A 16,825-nucleotide genomic window follows, 5' to 3' on the forward strand; every position below is an offset into this window, starting at 1 on the left:
CCTTGAAAAAGGAAAAAGTATGTCCCCGGTAGAACCCCGGAATACAATAAAAAGCAGGAATTAAGTCATCAGGTTGGCCTCATGCGTGCATGAACACATGAGCGTGCATGAACTGTGTATCTGAAGAAATATTTATTAGTCGAATTGTAATGTTTTTGTTAAGCATTCCTGAGCATGCGATTGTTTTAGATTAAAATGCCCCACAAGATACGTCACTAACAGTGTATGTAGAACTTCTTAAATCTGACGTCATGTCTAAAGCGTACCTTAATGTTTCGTATAGCTTTCTGAAATTTTATTACGTGACACCGGCACTTATGCCGCCAACTTAACCGCGAATCGAATTTCATAATTTCTCGTATGGGATCATCGCTTCTCGCTAACAAATTTGAATCCTTGGAACATCAAAACGGAAATCGTAGGCTGCCGAGTAAGCGCGACTCGACCGAATTTTAGTTCAATAACGACCCACCCAAAACGTCCCTGCAAAGCAGTCAACGTCCCTTACGCCGATGATTAATTTTTCCCGCCCATCTATCTAGCCCCTATCTAATCTCATCTACACGTAAGCGGTAGCCGTAGACTTTAGAGGAGGTTTGTATCATCAGGCTTGGCAGCCTTAGCCCTCTGCCGCGGAACCCAGAAGGTGATTTTTTCTCGTTATAAGAGGAATGCGAAAGTCCGAGGGACTTCGACGAGGCTCTCGCTGCCCGGGAATTGCGCTCTCTGAAGAAGTCTTGACGACCACGTCGAGTGCGGGGTAGCAGGCGAAGCGGTGAAGTCAGGCCGTGTCTCCCTCACGGTTTGCGGTCGTTCCAGTACGTACAGAAGCGAGCTCGTTCGTCGTTTCGCACACCCGCGCGGTTTGGGTGCAGATGCATGGTATACGACAATCCGACCGCATGGGGCGACCACTGCTGACCCAGGAATGAACCAGGAGTCCTGCGCGCAAATTTTTCAATACTGCTATTGAAGCGAAAACTTTCTTAGAACCGATAGAGCCCTATCAAAAACTGGATGGCGATTGCGATATGTGATTTGTAACTTGTTACATAATTTGGGCGCAGCAGCAGTGCGCTGAGGTAGCACTCACTCGTGGGTTCTCTCTACGGACGATGATGAGCCTCTGCGTCGGCGGCGCGAAGTGCGTCTCAGGAAGGGACCGCGAACTGCGTCTAAAGCAGCGAACGCACATCATAGTCACGCGCACGCCCCCCTCACGTTTTCGCCAAGCGTCGCGCCGTCGAGCGCCTCGTGCGGGCACAGCGTACTCCCCCCTCCCCTCCACCACCGCAAACTTTCGGAGAGCGCTGGCTCGCGCCGCCACGGTGAACCGCCCTCCCCTCCCAATTTCGCACACTCTCCTCCTCTGCCTTCTTTCATCGTTCCCTTTTTCTTTCTCTCGTCGGTCTTGCCATCGTTCACTCGGTTACGCCGACAACGCGCCGCAGCCCAGAGACGGCCGCCAAAGGGCTTTGCCCCAAAACTAACGCATTTCACATAAACCGGTTGGTCGACCGAAAAGCTCTGACAAGATCTCTGCGCATACGGCGCGCGCGTGAAACAGCGCCGACATTATGGCAAAAGGGTTACTTGAAAAACGTGAGAAAGGAACGGTTTTAAAGGGTTACTTGAAAATCGTGAGAAAGGAACGGTTTTCGATAAGACAATACACGCATCGATCGTGAAGGGGGAGTTCAACATTACATCTTTACCTCATAAACCACGTATCGGTATACACTTAGATCGATAGGTGCATTTACTTAGTGCGCGAAAAATTGTCGCGTGGGTTCATTCTTTGTTCGCGATCTGGGTCTTTGAAGGTTTTCGCGCTTCTCTCAACTTTTGGGGGGGACGGATGGTAAAGTTTTTTTTAGAGTCGATGTTTTGCGTACTTTTTCCGTGTTCTTGCTTCCCCGCGCGCACATCCCTACTGTGTACACCCCCTCCCCTCTCGCCGCGCGCCTCTCCCTTTGTGCCGCGGGTATTTGCAGAAGTGTAATGCCAGATTGTATCTTACGCTCATGAAGGCAAGTCCCTTGCCGATACGTGAGTAAACGGCGTCATTGTTCTTCACGTGTGTCCGGCTTTTCACTCATCTTCTTCCTACGCGCTATTTGCAAATTTTCTTCGTTGTTAGATTATATATACTGCATTTTCTTTTACTTAGTGCGGCACTTTAGAAGCGTCTTGTGCTACAGAAAAACGTCTGCAGCGTTCGCTTGGGCTGGACCGTAAGCTGAATAGGTTCGTATTATACCGCAGAAAAACGAACAATAGGCTTCTATTATCTTTACGGGAAAAATCACTTCAAGTCAAGTTACGATATATTAAAAGTGCATCTCCTTACCTCCTTGTTAAATAATTGCGAAATACAGTAGAATCTCGATAAACGGAAATCGCTTAAACGGAACAGTAGCCTGTAAGTTGGTTGGTTTTGTATTTTGTCAGATAAGTAAAAAAAAACTCTCGGTAATCAGAACTAAAATTTCTGCGTCACCGTGTAAACGGAACCAGAAATAGAACTTCTTGTGAAACCCATTGGCATGAGGACCAGCTTTTTATGGTTCCGCTTGTGTCGTTTTTTTTTTCTTCCTCCATGTTTTTTTTTTTTTTAGACTCGTTGGCCTAGTAAGCCTAGTCTCGTTAGTGGTCAGCCGTGTTAGCGCAACGAATGCAACATCAAAGTCCTTGTTCCAGTCATTCAGTCTCGATTCAAGACGCCAAGGATACAGGGCTCAGCTCCTACCGCCTCGTTCATGCCATCGTGGTGCTATTGGTGCTTCGTTACCGCGTTGCCGTCTTCTAAATTCGGTGGCTCGTGAGAACTCGCGAAGTTGAGGCCTTCAGCCTCCGTGAAGATGCAGTTGCAAGGACTCAAACAAAAATAATCCATGCATTTTGTAGTGCACAGCGACTCAGTGTTGCCAAAAAAACTATGTGAATGCTGTGCCTAAACCTCTTCTAGTTTTCTAGCTTTCTGAAAAACTATCAGCTACATTCACCTTCCAGTATAAGTTCCATGAAATGGTACTAAGAGTGTGTACGCACATACATTTGCACCTCCACACATCTATCTCAGTAAACGGAACTCCTCTTAAACGGAACTAATTTTTTCGGTCCCTTGAAGTCCCGTTTATCGAGAGCCTACTGTATTGCCTAGAATTTCGGTGGCAAAGGAAGCCGGATGAAAGTTCAGTGGTACATACAATTGTTTATCTTGCTGTCCCCAATGCAGTAGGGTACAAAATGTTAGCAGTAGATTGAGTCAAGCTTGATGCACGTGAGTAGCCCGCAACTTTTTCCAGGTCATTCACCCCAAAAGAAATGCGAACACGCCTGGCACGTATTGCAGCAACAGGGAGCTGTATGCACCGAGATATACCGAGGAAGAAATTGAACTGCTGCAGCGGCGAACGCACCGCGGCACAGAGAAGATTCCACCGGGGATTCCCCCTTTCTCTCGGTGGCTGAGCATTCTGACTACACAGCCCCGGTTATAAAAAAAAAGTCGGCTTGTCGCGAGGTAGGAATAACGTGTCGCATGACCGCGTGGGTGTGCAACACGAGTCTCGGCGTTGCCAGCTCTGGGAAAAGGTACTTCCCATGGCGCATGGATGGAATCAGAGTGAAGAGCGCCTTTTACGACCTTCAGCAGGAAAGCGATAAAAATGCAGTCACCCAGGGCGGTGTTTAACTTGCGTGTCCGATGTCACGCCCGGGGCGTCCTTATGACGCCCTGTTTATGAGCAAGTCGGGACGTGACTCGGTGGAAATCAGTTACGGCGTTTTATTCGCTCTTTTGTACTTCTGTCCCCCTTCCTAGTCATAACACCGACTTTTTCCGCAGACTAGAAAAGCCGTAACAGCAGTGGCCTCTTCGCGTCACCGTGAGTTCTGCGGTAGTACTGTAGTTAACATCACCGTGCGATATCATGCAAGTACAGTAAAAGCTCGTTAATTCTAACTCGGTTTATTTCGAACTTTAGGTTAATTCGAACTCACCCCCTTGAACCAGCACAGCCCTGTAGATTTCAATGGGGAAATCTCCCGATAATTGGAATCCAGAACGGTTAATTCGAACGATGATCCCCAGGTTTCTATGGCTCCTCGCAGAAATCGGCGCAAATTGATTACAATGTGTTGCAAATTCAAGCCCAGACGAAATTTACTACAGCTGCAAAACAACGAAACAGAAAAACAACAGCATGGCACGCGCGCTACGGTCCTGCAACAGCTTATTTCGCTTCTACACAGGGCGCCGCGCCACCGGCGCCAGTGCACCGGCGCATTCCATTATTATTTAGGAAACATTATTTACGAAATCAACCGCCACAAACGCCTAGTAGCGCCTAATTCGCGATAACGCTTCATTGTGTTCTGCCCGCGCAGTCTGGCGTGATTTCCATTCATTCTATAGCGCCCACCCGCTAATTCGAACTCCGCTTAACTCGAACAATTTTATGGTCCCCTTCGAGTTCGAATTAACGAGGTTTAACTGTAATCTTCTGGTGAGGGGGCCCACCGCATTGCGTTGATATACAGCTGCATGTCGTCGCGCAGCGTTATTAATATTTTTAATCATCAGTCAATCAGTTATTCAAACGATGGATCGATCGTCTGTAAACCTATCTAAGAGCGTCCGGGCGGGTGCACGGGGAAGTAAAAAAAAAAAGAAATGAAAAGAAAATGTATACAACGTACTGTACACAAGAAAAAGCATGGGAAAACGCAATTGCCTAGTACGCAAGCAATACACGCACAGACGCACGCACGCACACACCTATAAGTAGACGCACAAGGCTGCGACACCGGTGAACACGCGTCTTAATAGTGGCGCACACACATTTACTTACAAAGGAAAAGCAGCATGCATCATAATACAAAGTCGCCACGGAAACAGAACGTGTTGAAATTGCCTTCATGCGTAAAGAGTGAGCATACAACAAACGGCTATGAATACCGCCGTGGTAACGGTTAAATATAAAAAGACCGCTGCAATTTGGGATTAAACATTTAAACATCCCAACCCAGTTCCACCCAATGTGAAACCACCTGAAACACCAGAGCTGTGTTTCTCTGCTGTTTCGAATGTCGGTTCGAACGTCAACGGGCGCTCCTCCGAGAGAGTTTTCTGGTGGAGGCGAAACGCGAAAACGCCCGTGTGTTCGTGGTTTCGGCCAGGTGGTCAAAATTAATCCGGAGCCCTCCACTACGGCGCGCCTCAGTAGAGAGTTTTAGCAGTCCATCTGTTCCGTTGTGTACGTAGTGATTACCGGGACCTGACTGCGCATGTGTGCGCGGAAGGCCGAGGAAGCGCACCCCACCGGGGCGAATGCACGGGCATGGCGAGGGCCGGCACGCGGAACTGATCCCCCTACCGCGACGAATGCACAAGTGCCCAGACGAGTCCCGCGGTCAACACGGTAACTACGTACACGACGGAACAGACGGACTGCTAAAACTCTCTATTACCTAAGTTGCGTCGACGCGTTAAACCTCATAATCGATCAACTCAACCAATCCTCCCAGAACGTCAGCGTCGTGGCCGCGCAAACGAATCGGCAGCTAAACGTCAACGGCGGGAGGTTCCTTCGTCTCTTCCTTCCCTAGCAGAAGGGAGAGAAACCCACCACTGCTACCACTGCGAGACTACTGCGCCCTCTACCGGTGTGTATGGGAACCGGTTTCTGCGAGATCGCTTACGAGTGTGGGAATCTGGTCCTACCTAGCGTTACTACATAAAGGCTATATAAAGGCTTAGTATCGGCACTCTTTTCTCTCATTGTTATGTGCCGCCAGTATTTTTATTGGTCGGTCGGCAACCCGTGATATTTGTTTACAAATGGGCGCCGCCATTTTGTTTCTGGGCTCCTCTTCTCTCTCCCTCTCCCTCTCTGCTGCGCGGACGCCAGAGCGGCCGGCCGCACTCTGCCCGTCACAACCGGCGGAGGTTTCGTTGGGAGAGATGACAACACTGCAAGCCAGAAACAAAATGGCCTCCAGACGCTTCCGGGTGCACGAAGTGGCGGTACTCTTAAGCGTAGCTTATTTAGTGACGCTGGTCCTACCTCTGCGTGACGCGCGACCTACAGCAGACGGACGAAGATGCCTACAAACGCTTCGCTGTTAAACAAAACGGGAACCCCCGTCACCCCCTTCCAGAGAGGAGGAGGAGGGTGGTCCTTCACCTGTGGGTGGCGAAATGAGAGACGAGGCGGATGATGTCCCGGCTTAGCTTCTTGTCGAGCCCGTAGAAGCGTTCGGGCATGCGCAGGGGCACGCCGCTCATGTACCAGAAGGTGGAGCTGTGCGGCACGCCCATCCACTCGGGCACGTTCAGCGAGGTGGTGGCGTAGCAGAACTTGTACACGAACACGGGCTGCCGGGTGTACTGCGCGTGCATGTCGGCGAACCGCCTGCGCACACGCGCACGCGTTCATGTGTACACCCTCCAAACTAAGTGCAGTAAAGTGTCGTTAGAACAAGGTTATCTGGACGGAAAACTGGCTTCGTAATAGGCCATATTTAGTTAAAAGCAGGGACGAGTTGTTCTTTACGCACTGTAGTGGGAACCATAAAACACTTCAAATAGAACAAGATTTCGGACAAAGCGATTTAGTTATACCCCGAGGGTTTGTTGCTTAACTACTATAGCTGCTCTAGACAACGTGCTTATACCAGCTGTGGTCTTCATAGTTCTGAGCGGTTCTATATGCGCTATATACCTTTTCAGCTATTTTCGCCTGGGAGCAGCCATTTTGTCACTGGAATGAAATATCGTCGAGTTAATTGGCGCCGTCGATAGGATGACAGAACTGCGCATGCTCAGTCCTTTGTCCGGAGCAAGGTGTTATCAGGACCTCAAAAAGGGAAAAACGCTATCTGGGACCCGCCATCTTGTGATTGGACTGTACTAATGTCAATTAAATTGTCGCAGTGGACAGGGCGATCGAAATACGCATGCGCAGCCAAGAACATGACTACATGTTAAGGCTTTAAAAATGTAACTGTCTACCTGGGAGCAGCCATTTTGTCATTGGATGAGCTATCGTCGATTTAATTGGCTACTTAATTGTCGATTTAATTCGTCGGTTTAATTTGGTTTAACAGTAGACAGAGTGATCGAACTGCGCATGTGCAGCTCACTGCGGAGCATGCCAAGCAGTTATCAAGGCTTAAATAATTAAACGGTCTATACGAATCAGATAAGAAAATACAGGGGCAAGGAATGGGTCCGGGCGCCCTCGTAACTGGAGATCCTCGCTAAAATCAGCCCCCATTACATCAACAACGGCTCCATGGCGTTTATAATTGGTTCTTGCTCGCATTTATCGCGTATATAGGCAAACCTGCTTTCCTACGCATTGACTCCTTTATCTTTTTCTCATTCCTTGAGGCAGCGGTAAAGCTCAAAATATCGACAGGTAATATTTATCGGCGGCAGAACCACGTCGTCGGAGACGACATGTGAGTGTAACGATGAGAATGCCGAGAAGTGTGACGAGCGGAGCGATGAACTGCGGAGAGCGTAGAGTGACAAAATGTCGGAGAAGCCAGACGACCGTGTCACGGAAATCTGTCAGCCATACGTTCCATAACTAAGCGTCATTCTGAATATTAATCCCTTTTACTCGCTATTATCATTTCAGGGGCTTGATGAGAAAGATAGCGTGCTAACTTTGTGCCCCTAAATTTACTTTGTTAGTTTTCTCTTCTTTTTCGCTGTATTATGGATTACCAACTAGCCGGAACCCTCACTCTTTTAGGTGTGCTAATACTCCGCCGTAATTTATGTGCCTTAAGAAGTTTTCTTGTACTGCTCCTCTTCCGCAAGCACTTCGCGCCGTTAGAGCGATAAGTACTCGCAGATGTGCAAGTGGGTTAAGTCGTCATACCATCGAGAGCAAGAAATAGCCCAAACAAGAGATCCGTCATCCTTAAAGCAGAATTTTTTAACACGAAAGTGTTTTCGGGATTCACGAAGATTTCACTTACGTCATATCCGTCACGGAAATGGCGCCAGTAAAACGAAGCAAGCGGCCTGTAAAGGATGCAACCCTGCACACAGTGTGTTCTTGCCGGGAGAAGCAACCTTAGTACTGCAGGGTACCTTATAGTCAGGGTTGTTCGTTTTCGGGTATTATATTTTTAAAACGAAAGTGTTTTATGCCGCGATACCCCAAGATTTCACTGACCTCATATCCGTCACGGAAATGACGCCAGTACACCTTTGCCGAAGCGACCCGCCAGCAGGACGTCGCTCGCCAAGCCCACCCACAAGACAGCCGCCGACCCGCAAATCATGCTCAGCTGCAGATTTCGCTACACACGTCCCTTTCGTGTTTTACCGATTCCTATAACAGAGGAATAAACCACAGTTTTTTCACCGACTCGCAACTAACGCCAACTAGATAGATGATCACCGATTTGACCCCAAAGTGATCTATTTGTTCTTGCGGCTGTCTGTCAGTTCTAGGAAACGGCAACTTTGATGAACGTAATTTTGCCCCAGAGAGCCAGAACGGTAAAGGAACGGTGTGAAGTGGTGGAAACCTGCAGGGGCAGAGGAGTGCGGCGTCTCCGAAGACGTCTGCGATGAGGCGCCGGAAGTCCTGCACTGCTTGGGCCCCTTTCTTGCCCTCGTCCAGGTAAGGCTCCATGGCCGGGCGTCCTGGTGGCAGCGGGATCTGGTACGTCTCGAGCAGTCCGGTAACAAGCTTCAAGACCTCCGTCCGGTTGCCTGGCCTGCGGTCGCGACAGCGCCGCCTCTCGATTATGTTTGGCAACCTATGAACAACCTTCCTCATTTTTTTTTATATTTCTGTTATATATACCTTCTAATGGGTCAGGTTCCACAATAATTGTTTAAATGTCAGAATCACCACCGCTGCATAGCAAGCACGATCTTTATCATATTACCGTTGCATTGGGGCCGTCATTAGACCCTGTCGTTCCATCTCGGTAGCGGTCTCTTCTTTCAAGGCTCTTCCGGTGGTTATTTTTTCCGGATGTTGTAGAACAATGCAACCGTTTACCACGCAACGTTGTTAATAATGCAGATGAGTAAACTTTAGACTGCGTACTTGATTTTTATTTTAGTCACAGTTAAACTACTGCAAATACTGTTTTGTTGCGTGCCTCTCTTGGTGATTGCCCGTTTTTCTTTTTTCTGTTCGTACTCACCAGTGTTTCCTGTTACGACAGTATGAATGAATGAATGAATGAATGAATGAATAAATAAATAAATAAATAAATAAATAAATAAATAAATAAATAAATAAATAAATAAATAAATAAATAAATAAATAAATAAATAAATAAATAAATAAATAAATAAATAAATAAATAAATAAATAAATAAATAAATAAATAAATAAATAAATAAATATGGTCTTCACCATCTGAGAAAACAGTGATAACCTGCTTGTTTTGGACACACATCTTCTGAGCATACAGTGCAAAACAACGGCCCCAACCGGAGCGCGAGATCGGGGCACCTTGGCGGCTGATCGAAACTGCGCTGTCCGACGAAGGGGCTGCCCTCATTGCTCGATGTGCCGATGAGTAGCGGCACGGGCTGGTACTTGGTCTTCCAGGGGGACTTGGGCAGGAACGTGTTCCCGTACGTGGCCACAAACGAGCTCACCGAACTGGAAGAGACGCGCTCCTGCGCCCACAGCAGGTCTTGCGCCGGCCGGCTTCGCAGGCAAGTCAGGACCTGCGAGCGCGTATGCAAGCCACAAGCGGGCGGTCAAAAGCAAATCGTCTAGGCACGTGCTTGGAACGCTGGCGCATTATGACCTGCTATGGCGATAGTTATGAGAGACTTCGCTACTGCTACATCGCCTGTGTGTCATGCTATAATGCACGTCCGTCGTTAATCAGTACGAAGTTCCCATCGGTTTGTGGTTTGGTAGCCAATGGACCTTTTTCCGGTAGCATAGCCGTCTTGCGGCGGCCGCCCGAAACACACTTGGGGATTTACAGAAGAACACGCGCCCCCTTTTTTTCCGGCCTGCCCTGCGCAGTTGAGGAAGCCGTCCAAGGCGCCAAGCACGGTTTCGGTGGCAAAATTTTTCGACACTGCGCCTACCTGTCGGTCCCTTTCATGGCTCAAAAAACGGAGCTGTATTTAGCTGGCTCGGCGTTCGGAACTGGCCAATTAAATATGACGTCGGTTTGTCTACATTTTGCCCCCCCCCCCCCCCCCCTAAGAATGGCGGATCAGTCGCTGGGAGAGAGGGTAGCGCATGCGCAGAGCTCTACTCGAAAAAAGTTCCATAAAGACGTGGAGAGGAAAGCGGAGGAAGAGATGCAGACACCACGTAGCAGATTCTTAAGCGGTAAGCACATGCAGCGACATCGACGAACGACGCGAAAAGCGTAACTCAATGGCTACAGCAAACAGGTAGTGTGGGCGACGGCGACGAGCAATACATTAGTAGACAAGCCGCCTGCGGCGACGACAGCGACGAGCCGTCGCCGTCGCTCGCTTTTTCGGCCGGCCAGAAGCAGCCCACAAGAGAACGACAGCGACGTAGGCCCCCGCGACAGCGCATAGGTTTTTTCGCTCGTCGCTGTCGCCCGCACTATCTGATTGATTTTGGTTTGATTGTAGGGTTTAACGCGCCGACGCAACGCAAGCGATGAGGCACGCCGTAGTGGAGGGCTCGGGATTAATTTTGACCACCTGGGGATCTTTAACGCGCGCCGAAATATCGTACACACGGGCGTTTTTGCTTTTCGCCTCCATCAGAAAAACGGCCGCCGCGGCCAAGAATCGAACCCGCGACCTCGTGCTCAGCAGCGCAACGCCTTAGCCACTGAGCCACCGCGACGGGTACCCGCACTATCTGTTTGCTGTAGCCATTGAGTTACGTTTTTCGCGTCGCTTGTCGATGTCGCTGCATGTGCTTACCGCTTAAACCACGCACCACGGAGCTACGAGAGCTGCGCGCTCGTTTTTCGTTCCTGTCGCGTTTTTTTTTAAGCGAAGCTTTCCGTTTCTCACTGATGGCGATGTATTTACACCAAATAGCACGGAAGGAAAGCCAGCTTTATTAAATGGGTTTTCACAAAGGGCGCTTCAACCACACACCACCTATAAACAATGGGATGCTTTACATGTACAACACGATGCATTGTGTTAGACGAATGCAGTGTAGCGTCATACGATGAGCGAGGATTATGACGAACGCATTCTCTAGAGGAGAACAGATGGAAGGTTGATCACGCCGCACGCTTAACCAACAGGAGGCCCAAATCAACGACAATGCTGAGCTAACCGAGTCAGCGCATTCAGGTGACCCGATCACAAACTAATCGACGCAAAATCGTAACATCACATTCGGTTAGCTCAGCATTGTCAGGGATATAGAGGTTGGTTGATTGTATTGTGGAATTTGCATTTGTATTGCAGAAATCTCCGCGTTTCAACCACCTTTCTGCTGGAGAGGGACTTTAGTTTCTAACTTTTTTTAATAGGGTGGCGACACGCGGCAGGTGAATTTTCTAAGCCATTTGATGAAGGCAACGACGGATTGTTTACTCGTGAGGCATAGAAGGCTTTTGTAAATTAAGGAAAAAAAAGGAATGTGTCCGTGATGCGATTTGCCTGGGCACCATTCAAATGCGCGTCCATGCCAAATTCCGGGGGCACAATCATAACCATGTTCGTAACCATTAGACAGATGACGAAACGGTGTCCTGGCATCTTGGTGATGCCATCACGTACTTTCCTTGAACTTTCCTCCTTCAACGACTACAACACTGCGTTCATTTTTCAATTCGTTCGGCTCCACGGGACGGGACACTCCATCACGCGGGGTCATTCTGTGTTACTTCTGTCTTCATGGCGAGTACTGCAGTCGTTCGAGAAGTTTAGCACTGGAACCATGTATAAGCACTTTTAACAACTGTCCCGTTACCTGGCCACTCCGATTCCGACAACTGCCCGCAGCTCCCTCTTTGCTCTGCCCCTGGGGCCGTTGCAGCCACGCCGGCTCACTCACTATACCCATCTCCGGACCTGTCCCGTTACCTGGCCACTCCGATTCCGACAACTGCCCGCAGCTCCCTCTTTGCTCTGCCCCTGGGGCCGTTGCAGCCACGCCGGCTCACTCACTATACCCATCTCCGGACCAAGGCCATTTAGGTCAGAGCTCTTCGATGTAGGCAGTTGCGAAACTCCGCCTCGAAAAACGGCCCGCACCTGGACACTCCCTATTGTGGATCGTGCGTACGGTGGCGCCACCGCGGCCACCGCAAGCACTACCGAAAAAGCCCACTAATTATGCAAGCTAGATATTAAACGTCAAACTTTATTTTAAAGGGGCACAATTCCTTATGTTTGTACTTTTGTAAGGTATTCATTGTTTTCTTAACTCCGTTTTTTATGGTTACCTTTGTTCCTCCGTCTGCGCAAGAGCCTCGGAGGCGCAACATAGGTCTGACCTGAAGTACTAAATTTGCAGTTGTCGCTTTGCCTACAGCCCACCGAATGCCAAACTTATAGGGGTACTGACACAAAATTTTGAAGGCGAGATAACTTCGGAGATAGATTGGTGTGAACACCTATACATCATCTGCAAAATATCAGCGGCGAATGCAGCCTAGAACATATTTAAAATCAATTTTAAAGTGTTCGAAACGCAACCGAGCAGCCAGCAGAGGACCGCGCGCAATCGACATCCCGTGGACATTTTGTAAATAAACAACATCCAAACACGTCACGAGTTTGTGTTTGCCGCTTCCGCACTGCCGGCGTTTTTCGCCGGCCCGCCGCTCCAATCGGAGGGCGGAGCTTCTGCTCTCGAGAACGAACGGCCCGATCGTTGGCGGCGGAGGTGCCATGATTTCGTCGGCTTCAGCTGGCCGCGACCAAAGTTCTACAGCGATTCCAGGCACTCTATTTTTATTACTTTTTATTTACATTGGACGCGAAAACGCGCCGGAGACACGAAAAGCCCACTGAGCGAGCCGCACGGTCGCTGTGCAGACGGCGGCCACGGCCGCGAAGTTGTGCAGGTAGTTCGAGTGATAGCTTGTTACCGCTGCACGAAATTGGACCCAAGTCCAAACCATGACAAATTTATATGAGAAAGGAGTTAATCATGCGATGGCGGGTTGCATTAAAAATTGTCATCTGCACCGCTCACGAAATCGCCAAGCGAATATCCGCCGCAGTGCTAAGCCGGACACATCTGTAGGCGGACCTGTAGGCAGACCAGCGGGCTGCTCCCAGCGCGCCTTCCCACCCACCGTCTCGAGCGTCGCGCGTCGTTCTCTAGCCGCGGCAGCATTTGCACTCGCAGCGCGTGCGTCACACGTCCACAGTCGCTTTTTAATTAAGCGGCTCACGAGATCAGTACGTGGGGGCATTCGCAGAAACAGCCGGCGACGCGGATTCGGCAGTGCTACGGCAGCTCTGCTCTGTGATATTGCTCCGACGGTCATGTGGTCAGCTATGTTCACACAAAATCCATCGTTTCGCGGCACCCGCTGAAACCGAAACTGCGACTGGCCGCATTGAAAATGCCTCTAATTAAACAACCGTCGCACGCTGAAGCAAATGAGGTTTCGACAGGTGCTAAGTAGGTCACTAGCTACTTATGGCAACAAAAAAAAAACAAGATGCAAAATATTTGGGTCAGCGCCCCTTTAATCCAGTAGCTGATCAAGTAGCGCGTAAATAATCCTTTCAAGCATACGTAAAACCCTCAAAGCGAAATTTTCACTCTTTTTGCCGGCAGAAGACCGCAGATGACGCTCAGCAGATCGACGACAATGCGCAGGCGACGACTCATATCGCTGGCCACACGGTCGCAACTTTTATACTTTTGCTTCGAATGCATATAAAACGCTTGAATGTTTGAACGCATTGGGCTACTTCGGCACAACAAATCTACGTAAGCACCCAAATATCATTTTTCGACCAGGTCGTCGAGCGGCGAGCCACGTTGTAAGTTAACTTTGTCACCAACAGATGGAGCCACTGTACGGAAAAAATCCAAAACAGTGGACCAATCACAGGCCACTTTTTGATGCATGGGGCTTATGGGGAGTTTCGCAACTCCTATATCAAGTAACTCTGATTTAGGTGTCTGCGTGACACATACCGGAAGGCTCAAGGGGCACTTAGTATTTGCAGCTCTTCACGCAAAAGGGGACGATGCGAGAGCAAAAGTTCACGCATGGTATGCACGCAGTACACACGGTGTGCTCGCCTTTCCGGGCGCGCTTCTGAGGTCGACGCCCATGCGCGCGCAGCCAAGCAGGGAGGCCAGGTGGTTTCCCCGCTCAAGGCTTCGCCAAGCGGGCTGCACGAAGGCGTCGCACAGCGGGCCGCCGCCTTCCAAGATGGCGGCCTGGAACAGGCCGCGGCTCTGTGGCGCAGCCATGTGCAGGCCGGCCGACACGGCCCCCGTGCTCAGGCCTAGCAGCGTCACCAGCAGTGCGCGTGCGCAGCAATTTAGCCCCCGGCGTAGATTCGTTCAGCCCCACGGTGCCAAGACTATAAGCTAGTGAACTTCGTCACCTTGTAAACGCATGTGCTTAAGTAGAGGAGAAATTTTGCCCCGTTGGTTCTTAACTTTGAAACTGTAGCGCAGAGTACCTGGGGCAAAAAAAAAAAAAAAACGAGTAGACGCACATAGCGCAGTGTGTGCCTATTCGTTTTTTTTTTGTTTTGTTTTTTGTCCCAGGTTCTCTGCGCTACAGTGTCAAAGCAATGAAACACATACCCTTCTACGTCAGCTAGCTTAGCTACGGTTATCCACCGTAAAGTGGTCCAAGTTAGTCAAAATAGCTCATGTTAGATGGCCTAGCTTTTAAACTTCCGTAATACTTACTTTCCCCTTGTTAATGATATAAGCTAGATGGCGTGACATTTCTTGATCTTAGGTGGATTTCGTTGGGCCTAACTAATCTTAGATGTGAGTTGATTTATTTTAGCTTCTCTTCCTGAAGCTTCAGTTAAAGGTGGCTAGAGGTACTTTGTTTATCATGTCTTCATCACGCTCGGCTCGTATTTGTCCAAGTTGGCGAATTTTGCCTCAGGCCGGATTAGTCTCGCTCATCCTACAGTTACTTAGTTTCGCCTAGCTTAGTTATGTCCCCCTTCGCTGCGATAATATGATCCGCGTTCCCAACCTCTCCAAAGTCTTACCGCGCCAGCATGAGTAATGAACAACTAGAGCCGAGCGTTGTCGCACGTCCGATAAGAATACTTGCACCAGTCGAAAAAGACGACAAGAAAAATTTCTGTAGTTTGTCGTACTGTCGTCTTGTCGTATTCTTGTCGTGTCGGTATTCTGATGTTCTCTCTTGTGTCGTATTCCTGTCCTGATTTTGATGTTCCGTCGGGCCGAATTCCTGTCTTGTCGTGGTCCTGATGTTCCATCAGCAGTTCCAAATGGTTTGAATTTTATTGCCCATTGCGAAGAGTGGCGTAAATCGCAGTTCTGTTGTGACTACAGGAATGTTTGTCGTTGAGAAAATTGACTCTGTCCTTACGACAGAAATGTGTATCGTAACAACAGATGACTTTGTCGTAACAACAGGACTTCTGTTTTCAAAACAGTTTTTTTGTCGTACGACAGGAATCCTTGTTAGGTTTTTTGTGGTATTCCTGATGTGATTTTAGACTGGGCAATTAAGCATCACGCGGGGTATGCTCATATGGCATCACCAGGTATGGTATGGCATCACGCGGGGTATGGTATGTATTTGTTGTTTGCCTTTTTTTGTGATCTCCTCATCATTTGTACCCTCCTGCCAAAATCCCAATGTGGGATTGCAGTATCAATAAATAAATAAAAATAAATAAAATAAAATATTGATGCTTACAAGGTAACAGGCAACAACAAAAAAAAACATTTTACACCATCTTATGCCCTCACTCACTCACTTTGTCCGGGTGGCCGCCAAAGGCCTGCGCGTTGCGGCGGACCCAGACGAGCGCCAGTCGCTGGTCCATCAGCCCCATGTTCCCCGGCGCGTACTTGTTCGACGCGTCCAGGAAACCGAACACACCGAGGCGAAAGTTCATCGAGACCACGGTCACGTTGCCCTGGGCCGCCAGGGCCGACCCGTCGTACAGGAGGGAGCCCGTGTTGCCGAAGCTGAATCCTCCGCCGTGCAGGATGACGACGACGGGAACCAGCGGCGTGTACCTGCTCCTCTCCACCACGGGAGTCCACACGTTGAGGTAGAGGCAGTCCTCGGACGCGTTCTGCAGCATCTTCAGGTGCATCGGGTAGTGCACGTCGTCCAGCTTCTGCATGCAGGGCGCCTTGAACTGGCGCGCGGTGCGGATGTGGCGCCACGAGTTGGTCGCCACGGGCGCCATGAACCGGTAGCGGCCTACGGGGGGACGTGCGAAAGGCACGCCGTAGAAGGCGTGCAGCGGGCGGCCCTCGAAGGAGGTGCGAACGCCCAGCAGGCGGCCATCCTTGGTGAGCACCAGAGGATGAGGAGACCGGGACCTGGTGGAGTCGTCGGCGGCGGCCGCAGACGCCGGTACCACGGCCGCCAGAGACAGGGTGGCCCAGCCCAGAAGGGCAGCTGCCGACCCAGGAGGACGCATGGATCGCTGGCCGCGACTGGCGCGCCCCGCCACGGCGCAGGTTCTACTACACCCGGAATGCAGCGAGGTGGAAAGCCCATCCCTATCAAACGTTGTCGTTCATAGCGTCTAATAAAAGCGACAGCGGGCGTAAAAAATATTTTTTGCCGCCGGGAATATTTTCTTATGACGGAGCGAATCCCTGAATCATGAAGTTCTTGAAGCAGATAGAACCGTACAAGCGGCTGACCGTGCACC

The 16,825-nt window shown here is 49.7% G+C and overlaps 1 protein-coding gene across 1 annotated transcript; it reads right to left on the minus strand.

Annotated features, from left to right (window-relative positions):
* LOC144161779 (acetylcholinesterase-like) lies at positions 1-16,588 on the minus strand. The gene is made up of 6 exons (XM_077692379.1): positions 15,907-16,588; positions 14,229-14,437; positions 9,501-9,721; positions 8,557-8,748; positions 6,192-6,419; positions 1-942 (listed from the first exon to the last, which is right to left on the minus strand). The coding sequence occupies exons 1-6, from the start codon at positions 16,586-16,588 to the stop codon at positions 798-800; spliced, it is 1,677 nt and encodes a 558-aa protein (XP_077548505.1). The 3' UTR covers positions 1-797.
* Positions 16,589-16,825: the final 237 nt, after the last annotated feature.

This window comes from Haemaphysalis longicornis, unplaced genomic scaffold (assembly GCF_048455015.1).
Source record: "Haemaphysalis longicornis isolate Haplotype H1 unplaced genomic scaffold, Haemaphysalis longicornis Haplotype H1 scaffold_12, whole genome shotgun sequence".
Lineage (NCBI taxonomy): Eukaryota > Metazoa > Arthropoda > Arachnida > Ixodida > Ixodidae > Haemaphysalis > Haemaphysalis longicornis.

What these genes read in the sequence shown, in the direction of transcription:
- LOC144161779 (XM_077692379.1), bottom strand. Translation starts at nt 16,588, where the DNA reads ATGCGTCCTCCTGGGTCGGCAGCTGCCCTTCTGGGCTGGGCCACCCTG. An exon ending in AGTTTCGATCAGCCGCCAAG is followed by an intron (nt 8,749 to 9,500) that starts GTGCCCCGATCT and finishes TCGCGACCGCAG; the next exon opens with GCCAGGCAACCGGACGGAGG. An exon ending in TCTCATTTCGCCACCCACAG is followed by an intron (nt 943 to 6,191) that starts GTGAAGGACCAC and finishes ATTTGCGCGCAG; the next exon opens with GACTCCTGGTTCATTCCTGG.